This window comes from Amblyomma americanum, chromosome 3, assembly GCF_052857255.1.
Source record: "Amblyomma americanum isolate KBUSLIRL-KWMA chromosome 3, ASM5285725v1, whole genome shotgun sequence".
Taxonomy (NCBI): domain Eukaryota; kingdom Metazoa; phylum Arthropoda; class Arachnida; order Ixodida; family Ixodidae; genus Amblyomma; species Amblyomma americanum.
In genome coordinates, this window is record NC_135499.1 from 10051489 (window position 1) to 10070807 (window position 19319).

The following is a 19319-nucleotide window of genomic DNA, read 5'->3' on the forward strand; positions in this document are numbered from 1 at the left end:
GATATCAGTGATCATTTGCCCATATTTTTATCTGTGAAACAGCATATTGTGCCCCTGCCTAGTGAAAACGAAAATTATGTGCATCGTCTGATAACGCCAAGTACGCTAGAAATTTTCAGAAAAGAAATAGCCGGAACAAATTGGAGCAGAATTATGGCCGTCAGTGATGCAAATGAGGCATACGAAAATTTTCTAGCTACGTTAAAAATAATATATAGTCAGTCTTTCCCTGTTCATACACATCGAAAGTATAAGAAATCACGTAAACCGTGGATCTCAAGGCACCTTATTAAGCTAATTAAAATAAAAAATAAACTGTATCAGTCCTTCCTGCAAACCCGTGACCCGAGGAAATGGATGGATTTTAAAACCCTTCGAAACAAAATAAACAAGAAGAAACAGAAAGCCAAGAGTGAGTACTATCATCGCATTTTCAATAAGGATAGCATAAAAAGAAGTGACGTCATGTGGCGGAAGTTAAACGAAATGCTAAATAGAAAATCTGGTGGCAGACATGGACAGTCTGACTATCGATGGCGAAACAATAAATGGGGTAAAACTGGCAGATAGATTCAATGACTTTTTTGTTGAATTAGGGAACAGAAACAATGACTTAGATACTGCTTCAAGCATTCCACTTGTTCCACAATCAATATTCTTTGCACCCACTTCCATTTCCATCCATGAAGTCTGTAAAAATTTTAATGGCTTCAAAAACAGCCATTGCCAAAATGCGGATGGCATAGAAATTGGGCCAGTGAAATATGTAATAGATTTATTTTCTCCTGTGAATTAACACATATTTTCAATGCTGCCCTTTCCACTGGTGTTTTTCCGGAACAGATGCAGATAGTGAAGGTCGTCGTTATTCATAAAGGAGGTGATAAAAAGAGCCTAACAAACTATCGCTCAATATCTATATTGCCCATATTTTCTAAATGCCTGGAAAAAATAAATAATGTCCGTATAGACAGTTTTTCGCAAAAACATGACCTAATTACTGACTGCCAGTATGGATTTAGAAAAAAGCGCTTTACTGAGATTGCTCTCTTGCTAGAAAAAGATATGATCCTAGATAATTTTGAAAAAAAGGCTCATGACGCTAGGTATATTTTTAGATTTCAGCAAGGCTTTTGATTGCGTAAATCATAAACTACTTCTTTGTAAACTCGAGTCTTACGGTTTCCGTGGGACACCATTAAACTTAATCAAGTCTTATTTAAGCAGACGCAGACAGTTTGTCCAAATACATGAAGAGAAATCGAGTAACCGACCGATAAAATCTGGTGTGCCGCAAGGTAGCATCCTTGGTCCGGTACTTTTTCTTTATTATATAAATGATATTGTAGCAATCAGTAATACCTGTAAGTTCTTTATCTCTGCCGACGATTGCACCATATACGTGGAAGGAAAGGATTTGGGAAGCATTTTAAGACAGGCAAGCTCTGTGTGTTGTAGCCTTCAAGATTGGTCTGTAAAGAATAACTTAGTACTAAATGAATCTAAATCAAAATGTGTTCTTTTTGGTGCAGCAGGGTCTCAAACAAAAGTGGCTGGAAACATTACTTTAGGCCCCTACTCAATCACAGTCGAAAAACACGTTAAAACTTTAGGAGTAATTTTCTCAGAAAACATGTCCTGGAATGAACATATTAACGCTATGTGCACAAAAGTTCGCAAATCAGTTGGCGGGCTTAACAGAACCCGGCACTCACTTCCTGTCGCTATAAAAAAACTCATATACCATTTCAGGACTGCATGTTGTTGGGCGAGTCGGTCGTACATCGTTGAGTAAAAGCGCCCGTCCTTGTGCCCTTCTCGTCCATGTTTGTATTATTTTGCGTAGCACCTTTACTCAACAATCATATACCATTCTCTTTTCCATTCTCATCTCTGTTACTGTGTGTCTGTTTGGGGAAATATGACGTCACAAAACCTGTATAAATTGACTATTTTACAAAAGAAAGCAGTACGAGCCATACAAAATGCACATTTTCTTGAACATACGGAAGAATTTTTTCAGACACTCAAAATACTTAAAGTGGCAGACGTGTATAATAACAAACTACTAAGATGCTATAAAAGTGCAGTCCATGGAAAATTGAACTCATTTTTACCAAATGCCAACCTCAAACGCTCTCACTACGTGTACCCATATAGACACCAACCCCCATGGCAGATACCATTCTCACGCACAGAGTACGGTTGGCAACGGGCAAGTTGTACTCTATCTAAACTAATAAGCTACATTGATCAACTAGGTATTGATGTATTTACACTAAATAATCGGCGCCTAACAGAATTATTCTTGTAGGTAATATGCATCATATTTTACTAGACAAAAATGAATGAAATATTCAATTACAAGTGCAATCGTGTTTTTCTGTGTCTCTTGTGTACTGCATGCACCTGCCTTTCAAGATTTACATATTTGATAGCCATGTGCTATTTCGACAGTTTTCTGTTACAACATATGTTATCATAAAAGACAGATCTGAGTGGTATTTCTGTCTTTGTAACTCTTGATCAGCATCGATTACATATTTTTTTCTTTTGTTATCAGTGTGTGTGCATGCGCATTTTTTTTACATGTACTATAGCCTGTCGCTGCTCGAGGGGCGGACGGGGCTTTTGTCAAGCTGCGAAACTTGCAGCTTTTTCTCTGCCGCCCTTTTTCACCACCTGTACACTTTGTTGGTGAAATAAATGTTCATTGATTGATTGATTGATTTTAATTCCGGCTGTAGAGCAGGCTTGCATAAGAGCTGATATAAATTAAAGAAGGCGCAATCCACATGTCTTTCTTTGTTTTTTGATGTGCTGTGCATCACTTTAAAGAGAGAAAACACAACTCCACTGATTACCACATTACTAAGCTTCAAATTCAGCCAACGCGACACACACCTCAACTTTCCCTTGTACCTCAGCCAAGTCAGTGTGCCCACATGGCCTAGTCGGTAGTGTGCCTGGCTGGGGACCCAAAGCTCGTGGGTTCAAATCCAGACATAAGTTTCAGGAAATTTCCCTTTACATAAAATCAGTTATTTTATAAAGTTAAGTTGTTTGAGACATGTTTGAGATGTTTGAGACATTCCAGACATACATGCTTCGTGTGGTTTTTCGACACAACAATGCTGCTGGGATGACGCCAGGTTTTCCGCTGAATGGGAGCCTTAACATTGTCGCGTTGAAATACTTGACATAAATTGAGCACAGCTTGCATTTTATGCCATGGTTATTTTTTTCTGTGATATATGCTGTTTCTGCAAACTTCTGTGATGTCCTTATCACTGTCTTCATTTTTTACTCTACAAGCGTCCTGGAATGATGGTGGCCGGGTGCGTCAGCTTGCACTGGTGCATTGTGACTGCCATGAGTATTCTGAGCAGGTTATTTTGATTCTGATCTCCGGTGCCGCCAGTGAGTTCTACTTTGTTGCCCACCGCCACCACTCGTGACATTGGAGGTCTGTTCAATTCACTTTCGCTGCATGAACTGGTTCTTGCTGTGCTGCACTTGGCCGATTGTTTTTGCGGTGCAACATGGCACCCTCTGCACGATCCCTTTCTTTCCAAAACAGTGCAGACGTGGTGCAGGTCTAGTTCAGGGAAAGTTTAGCAAGAAAATATCAAGATGAGTCTCATGCGAGAGATGAGTCTGAAAGTCTGGCAAAAAGATCATGTTGTCATCCTGATAAAAAAGGCAAGTCTTCCACTTCTGAATGGTTAGTGTCAACACGATAGCAAGGTGGTGAGTTGGTGATACATATTTAAAAAATAACAGCGCGGAAAATGGGGACTTCAAGGGTAGAAAACACAGGACAAGGTCAGCGCTTGTCCCGTGTTTTCTACCCTTGAATTCGCCGTTTTCCGCGCTGTTATTTTTTAAAAGTTAGTGTCAAAATTGTGCCGATTGTGTGGCTGCAGCTGCCATGGAAGTGGACAATGGCTTGTGCGTTATGCTAAACGCCAAACAAACTGAAATTATTCCACTCGTTGACCCTGACATAGGCCCAACTAGTATGGAGTGTCAGTGGGGCCCTATTGATTTCTTTGCCACCTTCTATGGGCTCTACCAGAGAAGGTGGCTCATGGCAACCGTCATGTGCTGCTTGAAAATTCTTCATGTGGTTCGGGGCAGACCACAGCTGGCTGCAATCTGTTGACCAGTCCTACACACGACCATTTGTTTTGGTAGCAGCCAGTGCTCACCTGCACTTGAACTGCCAGAACTGGTGAGGTGAGTGTAGGCGATCTGAATGGAAGTTGGGTCGCTTCGGATTGGCTGCACTTGCTGCACCAGTTTAAGGCGTGCAGCACTTTCGAATTCGTTATGCCAGTGCAGTGCACACCCTCTGCACTTCTGTATTTGCTGTGCAGAAGTGCCCGCATATTGACTGGCTTGCACTGTCCAAAATGGAAGTGCAGCTGTCGCGCATCAATATGACGGCACCCTTGTGTCTGCATGTGAAAGCAGCTCTTTCTTGAAGGGGTGGGTAGCTGATTGTAGCATCATAATTTTAAACCTAAGGTGTCAAGTTGACTCCCATGAACAGCACTTCATCGTGTATTCATAAATCATGTGTGTGCAATACATGCAACAATTTTTTTTTGTGAAACGTTGATTTCGAGGGGCTGGTTCATGGCAACACTTCATTGTGATTTGCTGCTTGAAAATTCTTGGTGCAATTTGCAATTTCGGTGACCGTCGGTGTAGGCGGCGCATAGCTGGCTGCAATTTGGTCGAAACGCCATGGCTAGCAGATGGCCACCTGTTTTGGAAGCTATCAATGCCAAGCTGAACTTAAAATTCCTGAACTGACGCTGCACGCTTGCAGCACCACCATGGACCTTGGTGGAACTAGTGCAGTGGGTGCAGCCAAATCGAAGAGACTTATGAACACGTTTGGAAAGAAGCAAACAGTCTTGACTTGTCTTTTTTATATACCACATTTATTACGGCTTTTGTTGATGAGAGAAATATAATTGAGGGATTGTTTTAGATAGAGGAAAAGACGAGCACATGCATGCTCTACCATATGGTGGCAGTTGTCATATGTAAAGCGTAACCAGAGGACTCTGGCGTAACCCTTTACATGAATACCTTCTGAGGTGGAAGGAGAGAAATTATTCAAAGCTTGTCCGGCTGTGCACTGTATGCAGTACTTACTGTCCAAATGTGCAGTGGAGGAAGGCAGTGCCCTCTCTTTTTACAGGTCCCCAGCCGCCGGTGCAGCCTTCTTGAAACTGCCCTGGTCCACTGTCCGTGCAGAGAGCAGCAGGCAAGTTTTGTCATTCGTAGTGCGGCTGTGAATGATGGCCTTTTTTCCTTTTCTCACAGGAAATGCGAGAGGTTTTAGATCAGTGAAGCGAAAGCAACTCATATCACTTTAACCAGCTTCTGGCATGCTCCTAGTGTTTGTTTTGGGCGACTGTTATATTTGGTCTAAATGAATGATATTTTACAAGGTGTTGAGTGTGAGGTAAGATTATATACTGATGTCTGTGTCATTTACACGTACGTACAAAATGGTAACGATGCTTGGTTGCTGCACCAAGTGGGGCATGTCTCTGAACGGTGTTCTAGTCTCATTCACCTGTAAGCATCTACCAGTAAGGTCAGTGTACAATTAGGACAGGCTACCACCTCTTGAAAGGGTCTAACACTAAATATCTCGGAATTTTATTTTTCAGGAAACTTGACATGCAATAGTCACATTGATTATCTGACCTTGGAGTCATTCAAAATGTTTTTTATTGTTAGCTGTTATTTCCATAAAGCCCCAAAAAAAGAGTAAAACGGCCGCTATACATTACTAATGTTCCCCAGTACTCAAGTATGCATGTGCCGAATGGGACCTTCAAACCTTTTACCTTAAAAAAAAGGAAGCTGAAATGTATCCAAAATCATGCTGCCAGTTTTTTTTCTGGTGATTATAAGTGAGGTATTTCATTAATTAAAGGAACCCTTGGCTTTGAAATGCTTGTGTACTGCTAATTAGGTGCGAAATTTGAACTTCCACCACGGTGGCACAGTGGATATGGTGCTTGGTTGCTGACCCGAAGGATGTAAGTTCGATCCTGGCTGCGGTGGACTCATTTCGGTGAAGGCAAAACGCTGTAGGCCCATGTAATATACAGCGTCAGTGCACGTTAAGGGACCCCAGGTGGTTGAAATTTCCGGAGCCTTCCACTCCAGCGTCCCTCATAGCCTGATTCGTTTTTTGACGTTAAACCCCCGTAACCCATAAACCAAAGTAAACTGGGGAAAATAAACATGCAGAAGAATGATCAAACGTGCACTTAAAAAGTGTGGCCCTGACCAGGGGGCGAGTGCTTCATTCACCCATCGCACTCCTGAAGCAGGTTCACTTCTTTGCTTGTGGCACTTCCTTGTGCACCAACCCTGATGACATGCGCCCCTTCTAATTTGCGAGCACTGATGTTGACCACCCAGTCCAGAGGGGAATGGAACCATTACCTAGTCTGCATGTTATGTGTAGGATGCTTGAAAAGTATGTTTGAAAAGCACGTCTCCAGTTTCAAGTGCAATGATTGATTTCATATTGGATGAGGACTGTTAACTTTCCCACATGATTTTTGCAGAGGTTGGGTGGATGCCTTGCACCCTGTAGAAGGTGCTGAATGCAAATGCATTGGCTCCTGATGGAATTAAATTTATTCTCATTTCTCGGCAAGATTTTCCCACGATTTGGAGCAAAAATTTGTTTCTGGAAGTTTGACGGGCCAGCTTGACAGCTAATTTTGGCCCATGGGGAAGGTGGTTTAAGACAGGGCCCAAGAAGAAGTAATAATAAATGTGCCCAGGTGACTAACAGATGGTAACCAGCCAGCTATGCAAAATAAGCCCACTGTTGTTACTGGCTTTGCACTGGACATTCTGGGCACCGTGTTTGTTTTTCTCTTTGCCGGAAGCTGGTGCTGATATTGTGCAGGTGTCCCACAGTATGTTTATCTGGAGGCTCGTATCCGGAGCAAAATGAGGGTGGTCAGAGTAGTGTTTGTTTTGTTATGCAACAGGAGCCAGACATTCAACCTGCGGAGCAGCCGACCGACCTGCCGTCAGCTCTGGCTGCCCTGGAAGCCGAGCGGCAGAGGTATGCTTCTTCTGTCTTGTAAAAAGCATAATGTTACAGACACTCTCGCAGCAAGGCCACACAGCTTTTCAGATGAACTTGTGCATGCAGAATGATGAAACAAGTGTGGTCTTTAGTTGTCAGGCTTTACACACATAGAGAAGCCAGCATAAATTCTGGCTCACTGGGCAGTTATCGTGTCAGTTACAGCATTTAGTTTGGTCCATATACGAAGCTCCGCCCTAAGGGTATTTATGACGTGATAGCATTAATGAGTTAGGCCCATAATCTCTGCTTTACATTCATAGATCGTGGGGACTCTTCATACCACTCCTGGCACAGTGGTGTAGTGGTTAAGCGATGCGCCACTGCCTTGCGTTGGCAGGTGTTGCCATCATCGATGTACCTTGTGAGACCCAGGTTGCACTTCCCAAGCAACCTCTCGTGATCAGTCATTCATTTAACTCCACCTGCCAAGGTGGGAAGTTTGATCACAGTCTGCTGGGCAGGTTGTGATGACATCACAAGGTCATGCGACCTAGGTGGCAGGTGGGCCATTTGCTTTTTTTCGTCACAACGTTGATGATGATGACAATGAGAATGTCATATTTTCTGCACAATGGGAGCCTTAACAATATCATATTAAAATGTGAATGCGATTAATCAGGCACTTCAGATAACCAGTTACACCTCACATGGCTGTCCACAGCATATGTTCAAAGCATAAATAAAAGCTACATGCATGCTTCGAATGCACATAGAGTACCTGCCTATCCAGTGTGGAAGTATGTGATTAAAATGAACAGCTTGCATTCTCTTAATTCCTGTAAACCGGGTTTGTTTTTAACACATACAGGTATTAACAGCACATGATCAGACAAAGAAACAAATGGCTATTCCAGGCCTTTTCATCCATTGCCTCTAGAAGTGATGGGCACCTTTTGAGAGAACCTGTTGAGCTCTGCTCCTTGAAGCGAATGATGGCACTTGTGTTGGATTTAGTAGTAAAGTCCCAAGCATTTTTCTGTGCCTCTGCATACACTGCCTCACTTGTTTTTTTTTTTACAGAGGGAAAGACTTTTTGTTTTTGTTCATAGTTTTCATTTCATGTAGCTAGAAATGTCCTGTAATAGGGACAGTTATCAAAAATACAATTTGAAATAAATTAAGGCATCATCGTCATCATCAGCGTGACTGTGCCCACTGCAGGGCAAAGGCGCTCCCATGTTTCTCCAATTAACCCTGCCCTTTGCCAGCTGCGGCCGCCGTATCTCCTCAAACTTCTTAATTTCATTCGTCTGCCTAACTTTCTGCTGCCCCCTGCTATGATTGCCTTCTCTTGAAATCTACTCCGTTGGCCTTAAAGGTGCACAAAGGAGGAATCTATAAGCGTATTTTTACCGCGGGAACTCAATATACATGTTCAGAGCTATCTTAGAAACTTGAATTATTCTTCTGTGTTGCCGATTTCCCTAATTTAATCGGATTAAATGTCCCAGCTCCCTTCTTTTTTTAAAATTGAATGCTAACGCTGAAGGTAGGAGGAGTCAACCAACGCCTGGTGTGCCTTTCAGCCAGTCCCGTGTTGGCTTGCCGCTCTGCTATCGGCAGAGTGATATGTAAATCAAAGACTATACGCATACTTTTTATTTCCGTGGGCCTAATTTGCAGCTGTGCTGTCTGCGACTGAAACTGTTTATCCACAGAAACCTAAAAAACAAAATAAAAGCGAAAGCGAAGCCGCCACAGGACTGGATGAAAGGCACTCCACGCGTTGGATGACTCCTACTTTCAGCGTTGAGTTTAGAAAAAGTCGGGAGCCGAGACTTTCATCCAATATAAATTGGGGAAATCGACCGCACACGACAGCAATTTGAAGTTTCTAAGAATGTTCGGAATGTGTATATAGAGTTCCCGCGGTAAAAAGACGAGTTCAGATTCCTCTTTAGTGCACGTACAGGGACTAGTGGTTACCTTGCCTTCGCATTACATGCCCTGCCCAAGCCCATTTCTAACTCTCGATTTTGGCTGGGATGTCATTAACCCGTGTTTGTTCCCTCACCCACTCTGCCGCTTCCGGTCTCGTTTTAACGTTACACCTATCATTTTTCTTTCCATGGCTCGCTGCGTTGCCCTTAATTTAGGCTGAACCCTTTTCGTTAGCCTCCACGTTTCTGCCCCGTAGGTGAGTAACGGTAAGATACAGCTGTTGCACACTTTTCTTTTGAGAGATATTGGTAAACTGCTATTCATGATCTGAGAGAACCTGCCATATGCACTCCACCCCATTCTTATCCTTCTAGTTATTCTCTTTCATGATCAGGATCAGCTGTCACTACCTGCCCTAAGCAGACGTATTCCCTTACCACTTCCACCACCTCGCTTCCGATTGTGAACTGCTTTTTCCTTGCTAAGCTGTTGAACATTACTTTGGTTTTCTGCACGTTAATTTTAAGATCTACTGTCCTGCTCTGCCTGTCTTAACTCACTGATCATGCTTTGCAGCTCATCTCCTGAGTGACTTAGCAAGGAAATGTCGTCGCAACAAAAGCATCTATGTGCAAAAGAGTGAATGTTTACGTTATTGAATCGCAACATAAATTGAATGGATTGCAGTAAATAGATTTTACTCTGTTTGCTGTGAGGGGGCAAAATGTGAGTGACATAGTTTTATTACTCTGTAGCTCTACAGTGGCAACAGCAAATCTTCGCTGCTTTCGTGCGTGGCCTCCCAATCTCATTGTGCAGGAGGAATGGTACAGACCATAACAGTGCGCCAGCTCACTGTTAATGGCTAAATGGCCCATTGCAGATGCTTGCGCTACTGCGCAGCCCATGCCCGAAAACAGCAGGCAATCCTCTCTTGAAGTCAAGGGTCTGATGGAATGCCGTCTAATCGGCATGGTGCATGGCAAAGTAAATGGTGTCAACCAAAAGAAAGGAGATAGAAAGATGTTTAGACTCCCCCTGTGGCAGCCTTGTTCACAATGAGGCAAAACATAGTAGCACCGCTTTTTAAATACAGTATATGAACGAACCCAGGCATCTTGCATAATAGGTTGGAGCCGAATTTTCATTGTTGCAATTAAGCAAATGTGCTGCCGTCTGGGTAATCAATGATTCAAGATAGAGGCAGGATTTTTTGTACCTTTCTTTTGCGGTCGCACGTGGGTCTGTCCAGTTTGCATTGTATGTGGCAGATATAAAGTGCTCGCCTAATGCATTTTCATCTGCACACGGATTTCTGACGCTACTTTGGTGATCATGTTATCTTCATTCATAGTCCCCAGACTCGTCAGTATAAACAGACGGATAGTCGGCATATAGAATTGTTTTTTTCTTCAGTTTGTCTTTGACTTGTGCTAGCTGACTCATCACTTTTTGAGCTGGTACATGTGCAGTCTATACGTCATAGGAGTGTAATATACACACTGGACTTTCACTGATGCCTGGAACAAATGGAATTGCAACTCACTTCTGGGTACCTGTGGTTGTTTGTAGTGCGGGACGGGCCGTTCAAGTTGGCATTGTACTGAGTCAGTGACATGTTCAGATAGCCACAAGTGTACAGCCTAGGTGCTCAGCTTCAGCCACCTGGTTTTTCCGTCAGGAACAGGCTTATTTTGGTTGACAAGTGAGGAAACCACAAGGTTTTTGATCATCAGTTAGCACAGACTTGAAATGAAGGCAGTGGCTGGTGTGCATGGGTTTTCGATAAACACTGAAATTTAGACTTGAGGACTGTTGAGAGATGAGTACACCTTAAAAGGTGAGGCAGCCGTCGATTTCCTCTACAACGGAGAACTGTATGGCAGGCTTCCAGTTGCTTAGGTGAGCAGTTGCTTAGGCACCATCCAAAAGACGTGAGCCAGTAGTTTCTGCTGATGTCCCTGAACCTTTGCCATCTGATCCCAATTGAGTCGAATGTAAGTGCCTCTGTCTTCCAAGAAGGCCTATATTTTCTTTCTGTAGTCACCCTTATCTAAAAGCACAGCGGCATTTTCCTTCTCAGCTGGGGGTATTGCAATGGATGAATGCTAAGAAGGCTTGTAGTGGCTTCCTTTTCTTTTCACATCAGGGGAGGGAATGCAAACATAGAGGTCAGAAAGGACGCTGATAACGTCTGTATGTGCTTCGTCGCATCACAAGAGGTCCAGCTGGTTCAGAGCATTCTCTGCAGCACATACCGTATTTACTCGCGTAATGAAGCCACTTTTTTCAGAAAAGTTGACATCAATTTGGGGGTAAGGTTCACTATGCGGGGAAAGCAGTTTCGACTGATTTTTGTTGTGAGAGTCTAGATTTTGTGTACCTCCGCCCTCCATCCATCCATCCGTCCGTCCATAAAAAAAAGCACGTCGTCCACAAGTAGTAGGGCCATTTTTTTCACCTACACTGGCTACACTAACCAGTGTAAGAAAAGTGTAGCTCCATTCACCTACACTAATGTATTTCTTTTATGCGTAGTGTAGCACGAGAACTACACTTTCTACACTGCTTTCCTTGGAGGTGTAGGCTAGCAGACTTGCGCATTTCAAACGCACGTCATTTTCTGACTGTAACTGGTGCGAGTGGTTGTAGTGCAGCCTGGCAAGTCTGTGAAGTTCGTCCGTCTGGACGATTGCTGCATTATGGCACTGCACCCACGCGTCAAAGACAGTGGCAACCTTACCTTCTACGAGAAATCGCTTACACGATTGAAAGTGCGTATTTTCGTCTGCTGAACGGTACATCGTGTTTAGGTAAGCCGCATTCATTCGGTTGGTATTGTCACTGGGCGATCCTTGTGAAATATGTAAGTTTATTGGCATACATGGCCATCTATCTATACGCATCTACGTATGTTAGTGCGAAGCTCCTCACGCTTACAGTATTGTCTTTCACGTCTGTGTATTAATGTGGTGGCGTCTCAAAGCGGTCGGTCAGCCTGCTGGCTTAGAGCCGAGAAACAGCCATCGAAAGTTGCGCGCCATATGCTGTGGAACGCCAGCTTCAATGCGGCACTATAGTGATATAGTACACTATAGCGGCACAGAACGCAGTTCTCCTAGTCACGACAGAAACATGGATGCTTTGTATTTCGCACAACGAACTCATCTTCGACCCTTCTTCTGTCAGTGAACTTACTGCGCAAGAAATTTAGTGAGAATTGCGTGATGTGCTCCCTGCATCCGCTGTGCAAACGATACAAGTTGTTGTGTTGCGCTCCATTTGAGGGGAAACAAAAATGTCCTTTGCATTTCTCTACCGTAATAAACGTCGCGCAAAAACCTTGTGCAGTATATATTTCTTCATTTCATTTTACTGTATATCATGGTGACACAAATGTTCAGGGGTTGTCGTCTGCTCCCGAGGACAACAGTGCTCAGTATCAATGTATCAGGCTACTGGCTGACACTCGTGCAGACGAGTGCAGTGCCTTTACGTCATAGCTTTAGGCCCGCCCTCCACTCGCCTACATGAGCTTGCACAAAGTGTAGCTTAGTGCAGGTAAAAAAAATAGCCCTAGTGTCCCTGCGTTCATGTTGCTGATGTTTAGCACCATTCACTTCAACAGGTTTTTGCTTTATCAAGGCGCAATTTGACAATTTTGTGATAGTTCATGGTGATGGCTAATTGCAGCAAGATAAAGCCAACGTGCTGAACGCCAGCCCTGAAGGTCAGGTGTGCGTTTTTTTTGCGAGGTTAAAAAAAAGTAGTAAATTTTCAATGACAAAACTGGCAGGAGTGGGATCATTATGCAAGTAAACACGGTGTAACCTTCCTTCTGTCAGGGGCAGGACCAGTGCAGAAATTTAGGTCTGGGCATAACACAACGCTTTCGCCTTGGCCAGCTGGTAGGATGAAAGGTTTCGCGCAAACGCTTTCAGGGAATCCGATGATCCGTGCTTGCGGCATAGTATTAGCCTCTCCAATGTGTTCTAGTGAACAAGCATAGCTTGTCATGAACGGAGGCCAGCTTGAAAGTTTGCTTGCAATTATGTGGAGATGAATGCTTCAGGGCACTTGAATTCTCTGGTGAAAAACGCATCTTTTCCAACTTCTTAAAGGTGCAAATGTTGTTCGGTTCGCGAGCAACCCGCACATTTTCAGAGATCACTCTGTGTATTACCATATTCCTCCACAGATGACAGAGCGGCAAGCTGCCAAGTGACTGGCTGGAAGGCAGTCCGCACATTGGTTGGTTCTTTCTACTCTCTGCGCTCAGTACAAAAAAAAAAAGGCTGGAGCCAGGACGTTTAATCCTATTTAATAGGGAAATCTGTTGCTCAGGGCAATAATTCAGTGTTTCTAAGAATGCTTGGACTGTGTAGATCGAGTTCTCGCAGTAAAAAGACGAGCTCACAATTTTCTTTAGTGCACCTTTAATTTTGTCATTACATCAAAGAGCCTGTAGAAGCTGTCATTCTACTTTTGAGATTACACTTTGTCCAAACCTCATGGAACATTGTCAATGGAGCTGTAAAGAACGGAGAATAAAAAAAAATTGGCGGTGGTTTAGCTCTGGTTAAACCTGGAGTGACGCGATAGCTACAGCTGGCTGAGACTTGGTCACGTGACCAACCACGTGACCAACCACGTGACAGCGCGGCGGCGCAGCCACACTGAAGGCTCGAATTGCTACCGTAATGTAGCTATTGCTACAAAACCTTGGGCTTTGCAGGCGTTGTTGCACTTGAGGTGCCCATTAAATTCAGCAATTTGGGTCGTCAACAAAACTTAGCTTCATGTCTCATTGATTATGGGTTGGTTATATTCCTGGTGAATATGCTTGAAGCCAACGTTCTGATGGAATCTCGTCTGGTTGGGTTGGTACGTGATGAAAATAGATGGCTCCAATCAAAAGAAAGGAGATATAAAGAGGCTGTTTTAGACAGGAAGACTAGGTAGCTGGAGCTGAGCACATACGGCGTGATCTTTCTACTTGTGGCTATTCTGAACATGTCATTGGCTCTATACAACGTCGACTTGAACGCTTACAACCAATCCCAAGTACCAGAAGCCAGAAGTTACCAGAAGGAACCAGAAGCGAGCTGCAATTCCATGTTCCAAGCATCTGGTGAAAAGCGACGGCCTTGGAATATCATTCAGTGTATTCCGGAAGGACACGCACACTGGCATGTACCTCAACTTCATTTCTGTACACCCGACCTGTCACAAGAGGTCCGTTGCCGCCTCGCTTGTCCGCCGATTAGAGAACCTCTGCTCTACGCTGGAAGAGAAAGCGACAGATCTGGACACCGTTCGCCGCGACCTGATGGCTTCGGGCTATCCCAGTTCTTTTATACGAAAATCCGAGAATCTCCTAGCTCACCCGCCGCCACAGCAACCCCAGCGAGAGAAGAAGAAAAGGATTCCGATACCCTACGTCCCCGGAGTAAGTGAAAGTTTATCCCGCATATTCCAGTCGTACGAAGTCGACGTTGCATGTGAAAAGATTGCTGCTTAGCAGCACCATAATGATGTCAAGAACAAGTGCGTGGCAACAAACGCACTGGCTGATCATTCTATCTCCGAGGGCCAATGACATCGACTGGGAAGGCACGAAGATAATCGGAAAAGAAAAGAGCAAGACGACAAGGCTTTACCTAGAATCTTTTTATATTCAGATGACGGCAAACACGCTTAATGGCAACGAAGGCAATCTACCCCCGATATACTCCCGCTGCTTGCATCATATCCTGAAACCTATATAACTTACCTTCACCCCTGTCTTTCTTTCATTGTGAACAAGGCCCCCGTAAGCCGGGGCCGAAACGTCATCTTTTTAACGATTGGTCGCCACTCCTATGATATATAGACTGCGCATGTGCCAGCTTGAAAACTGAGGAGTTAGCTAGTGTAAGTCAAGGACAAACTGAAAAAGTTTTTAGTACCTAATTTCATGGGCTGACTGATTATCTGTGATATCAGCGGGTGGGGGTATTGTGAGCGAAGATTGCATGGTCACTAGACTGATGTCAGAAACTGGCGTGCAGATCAAAATGCACTTGCTGAGCACTCAGTGTCTGCCACACACAATTAAACTGGGCAGAGCCATGTGTCAAAGCTCGTGCACTTTATCTGAAGAGCGTAAATTTGTCTCCAGTCTTCACAAGATGCTTGGGTTTGTTCATGCGCCGTAGTTGAACTCCTTTTTGCCTCATTGCAAACAAATATGCTCCCGCAGGGGGAGTTGAAACATCTTTTCATCTCCTTTCTTTTGGTTGGCGCCATCTACCATATTTACACGATTGTAAGTCGACCTTTTTTTTAAAATTTGGAAATCCAAAGTGGGAGGGTCTACTTAAAATCGAAACGAAAGCATCGCACCATGAATAAAGGCAAGACAAACGAGATATCAGGCGTGCTATAGCGTGGTTGCATTTTTGCTGCGTGACTCCGCCGCATCGCTCTTGGTGCTGGCCTTGAGCAGCTGCTATGCCAACGCTCAGAACCGGCATCCCCACCCCACGCGAGGCCGCCGATGGTGGCTGTCGATAAGCAGCAAAACGGCACCAGCCCACTCCCCACACGTGGCCGCAGATTGCATCTGCTAAGCGGCGGCGGCCTGATAACGCATTCACGTTCTACTCTAAATTTTTTTTGTTTACTTTCAATCGCGTACTTGGCTCTCAAGGGAGCGTCGATAGTTGGAAGAGCTGCCGTTCCAATCGCGGCTGCACCGCCACTCGGAACCGCAGCGGCGCCTCAGAGTGTCGGTATCTGACGGAAGAGCCGATGCCGCTCACGCGTAGTTTCTCTTTGGCCCTGACGCATTTGACTACTGCCGGCCGCGTTTCACAAGTTTTTAATGTAGTTCTTCATCATTCGTCATTTGTGCTGTGGGTCCTGTAAGCGTTTCGCGCCCGTTCACGGCTCAAGATGGCTGTCATTCTTTATGCTGAAGAAACGAACTGCGCGCTGGGCCGCAAGTTCGACGTTCGCGACGGGTGATACAGGTGTGGCAGCTGCAGCTTGGCAAAATTTTCAGCTGTTCCACGCGATGTCGTGAAGTAGCTGTTTACGAAGTGCGGGATTTCGCTGGCCGACGACGTTAGAACGGCGAACTGTGAGACCGCAGTAGCGATCACGACGGCAGTGCTAGTGAGGACGATGGCACAAGTGTGGACGAGTAGTCCAGTGACTAATACATTTTTGTTTTGGAATATGCCCACGGGAGCTCCCGCTGGAGGATAGTGCTACTGCGTTCTATTATCAAAGGCCATGCGTAAACGACCTTCAAAGTTTTCTTTTGTTTTTTTAGAAATGTGATGTGAGGGTGTCGACTTATATTCGAGTCGACTTACAATCGTGCAAATATGGTACTTTCATCGGAATCCTTTCTCATAACGTTATGAGGACGGTTTGTGAGGAGCTGAAATAAGGCCGAAAGGTTGTGTGACCTGTGTCAATACTCTGTTTCATGCATCAGGTGCAATGCTGTGAAAGGTTTGAGGTTTGGTAGTCCGCATAAAAAAAAAAGTTAATTTGCACTTAAGTCTGCTTATGAGCACAAATGCAAAAGCCTTTCCCTTTCGTTTTTATTTTTCCATTTATTATTTTTGTTTTTATTTTCTTCGAACTTTTTCATTTAGTTTGATTGACAGGTGGTGGGGACCTTTCCTGTACACGTTTCCTGCGGACAGGTCTTGCGCACACTCATGAGCCAACAAAGGCTTTCGCCTTGATAAAGAGGTGTGTTACTCCGCGCTCGTTTGTGGCCAGGTGGTCTAAGGCACGAGAAAGTGGCAGCGTGTTGTCTGCAGTAAGAACGCATTTAGTCATGCTCATGACAAATGTATCATGCAATAAGTCTACAGGAAAAGCATTTACTATTTTCTCTCGCCACAAGGAATGCACTACTTTTTGATCGCAGATGTAGGCAGAGCAAACAAGAGTGCTAGCTCTGACAGCGTTGCATCTGATGTATGAAACAGAGTATAGGTGAGGTCCTTGTTCAGTGCAGGCTGACGAATGACGGTGGCTGCATTTCTCAAGTGCTGTTCTGAGGGGAAAATGGAAAGAAAAGGAAGGAGAGAAACGAATAATGGAGGTCTACATTCCTGAATGTAGAAGTTGCATCTTTGTTTTTTCAATCTATGGTAGCTGGAACCCAACAAGTTCTGTCACTGTGTTCCTGGAGTTCACAACATCTTGAAATGTTGATATATTTCAGAAGCGATGGTCAGAGCATGCTTTTTGTGTATGCAGTAAGCAGGCATGAAGTTTATGGTGTAGCATGCATAGTTGCTATGAATTGAAATCCAATTGGTGAAAGTGAAACTTGTCATGCGCTAGGCATGATTCTCTCAGAGCATGCTGATTGCCCTTAGGGCTGAATGTAGAAATACAAAAGCCCCTGTGTTCACACAGGTTCCTTACGCTTCTGCTTATGCTGACAGTATTTGCGCTGATTAGCGCTGCCAGCCAAAGTACTGGGCGAGTTGGAACTGGTTCACACCAGCAACTGTTGTGTTGCAGAAAGAAAGGACGCACACAGGTGTGGCGATTTTTTGGGAGAAACTTTGTACCTTTTGTGCAGTCTTGCTGTGCACAGAAGTGCGTTACCACACCTTTCTCTCTGCAGCCAATAGAAGCACAGCACAGCCAGGAAGCTATCTGACAAAGAGTTCGTAACTACATGAATGCCCCTTTTGCTGCAAGGATGATTGGTGTGTTCTGTCAATTGCGGTGAACAGATGCCGGGATCTGGTGCGCCTCAATGTGGTTCTGCGCGAGCACCTGGAGATTACCACACGCACCAACGAGGAGCTGACAAGTGAGGTTCACGAGCTCACCGAAGAATGGCGCCATACAGACCGCTCACAATCGGACGACCAGCACCCTCAGGTAAAAAGAGCTTGGGATAGGTGTGTGTTCATGCTTACACAGCCGCTTATTGAGAGTGCAAAAAGAAGTGTTTGCTGAGCATGCCGTGTGCCTAGCTTGCATTTGCTCAGCAGATGCTGCCCAGCATTCCCATTGATATTACATGGTCCAAGGCGGGAATGATGCAAGAACGTCCCGGGCACAGCACACAGTCCAGGAGCACAGGGTCCGCAAAGAGCACAGAGCACCCAAGCCCAGAACACGCGCACCTCTGCGACACTTCGTTCACCTCGTCTTCACCAAGAATATCCGCTGCACGGCCCCCGGGCGCAAAAACACCGTCTCGGTGTAGATTAGAGCGTGGCAAGGGATGGCGAGACGTAGGGCTTGAGGTGAGAGACGTGGACGTCACGCTGAGGTGCACGGGAGGTGGTCTCCGGGAAGGCCAGGGCGATCTCGTAGGTGACAGCGGTGACCTGGCGGAGCATACGGTATGGGCCAACATTCCAAAACAGAAGTTTTTCCCAAAGCCCGACGCGGCGTGATGGCGACCAAAGCAAGACGAGGGCTCCAGGGGAGAAAGTTACCATGTGATGGCGGTGGTCGTAGTAGTCCTGCTGTGAGGCCTGCGGTGCTTGTAGTCGGGATCTAGCCAGCTGGTGGGCGTGGTCGGCCCGGGCAATTGTGTCGTGTGCATATTCAGAAGGTGGTGAAGGAGATGTCGGAAGCAGCGTGTCCAATGGTAATTGGGGCTCACGGCCGTACAAAAGATAGAACAGTGAGTAACCGGCAGTGTCATGACGGGAAGAATTATAGGTGAAAGTCATGTATGGAAGGGCAATGTCCCAGTCACGATGGTCCGGGGAAACGTACATTGCGAGCATATCCGTGAGAGTGCGGTTAAGGCGCTCTGTCAAGCCGTTGGTTTGGGGATGATAGGCGGTGGTCAGCTTATGTTTAGTCGAGCAGGAACGGAGAATGTCGTCGACAACTTTAGAGAGAAAGCAGCGGTTGCGGTCGGTGATAAGTTGGCGGGGTGCACCATGACGGAGGATGAGGTCTTACAGAAGAAAGTCGGCAACGTCAGTAGCAGTACTGGTGGGGAGGGCCCGCGTGATGGCGTAGCGAGTGGCATAATCGGTGGCAACGGTGATCCATTTGTTTCCAGAGGTGGACTCAGGAAACGGACCCAAAAGATCCAAGCCAACAAGCTAGAAAGGTGCAGGGGGCACATCAACAGGTTGGAGCATACCCTCTGAGAGAGTGATCGGATGTTTCCGGCGCTGGCACGGGTCGCAGGCACGAACATAGCAGCGCACAGACTGGTAGAGGCGGGTCCAAAAGAAGCGACGACGCACGCGGGCGTAAGTACGCGAGACACCCAGATGTCCAGCAGTGGGGAGGTCATGGA

The 19319-nt window shown here is 45.3% G+C and overlaps 1 protein-coding gene across 18 annotated transcripts in view; it reads left to right on the forward strand.

Annotated features, from left to right (window-relative positions):
• The window catches only part of LOC144124450 (uncharacterized), a 425125-nt gene that overhangs the window by 101672 nt on the left and 304134 nt on the right, over positions 1-19319 (forward strand). For all 18 annotated transcript variants that reach the window (XR_013313175.1, XR_013313176.1, XM_077657111.1 and 15 more), the window contains 3 exons: positions 5216-5281; positions 7041-7117; positions 17779-17929. Coding sequence is in view for 16 of the 18 variants with exons in the window: in XM_077657111.1 (XP_077513237.1) it covers positions 5216-5281; positions 7041-7117; positions 17779-17929 (294 nt within the window). In the remaining 2 variants the exon portion in view is untranslated. The remainder of the gene's footprint in view (positions 1-5215; positions 5282-7040; positions 7118-17778; positions 17930-19319) is intronic.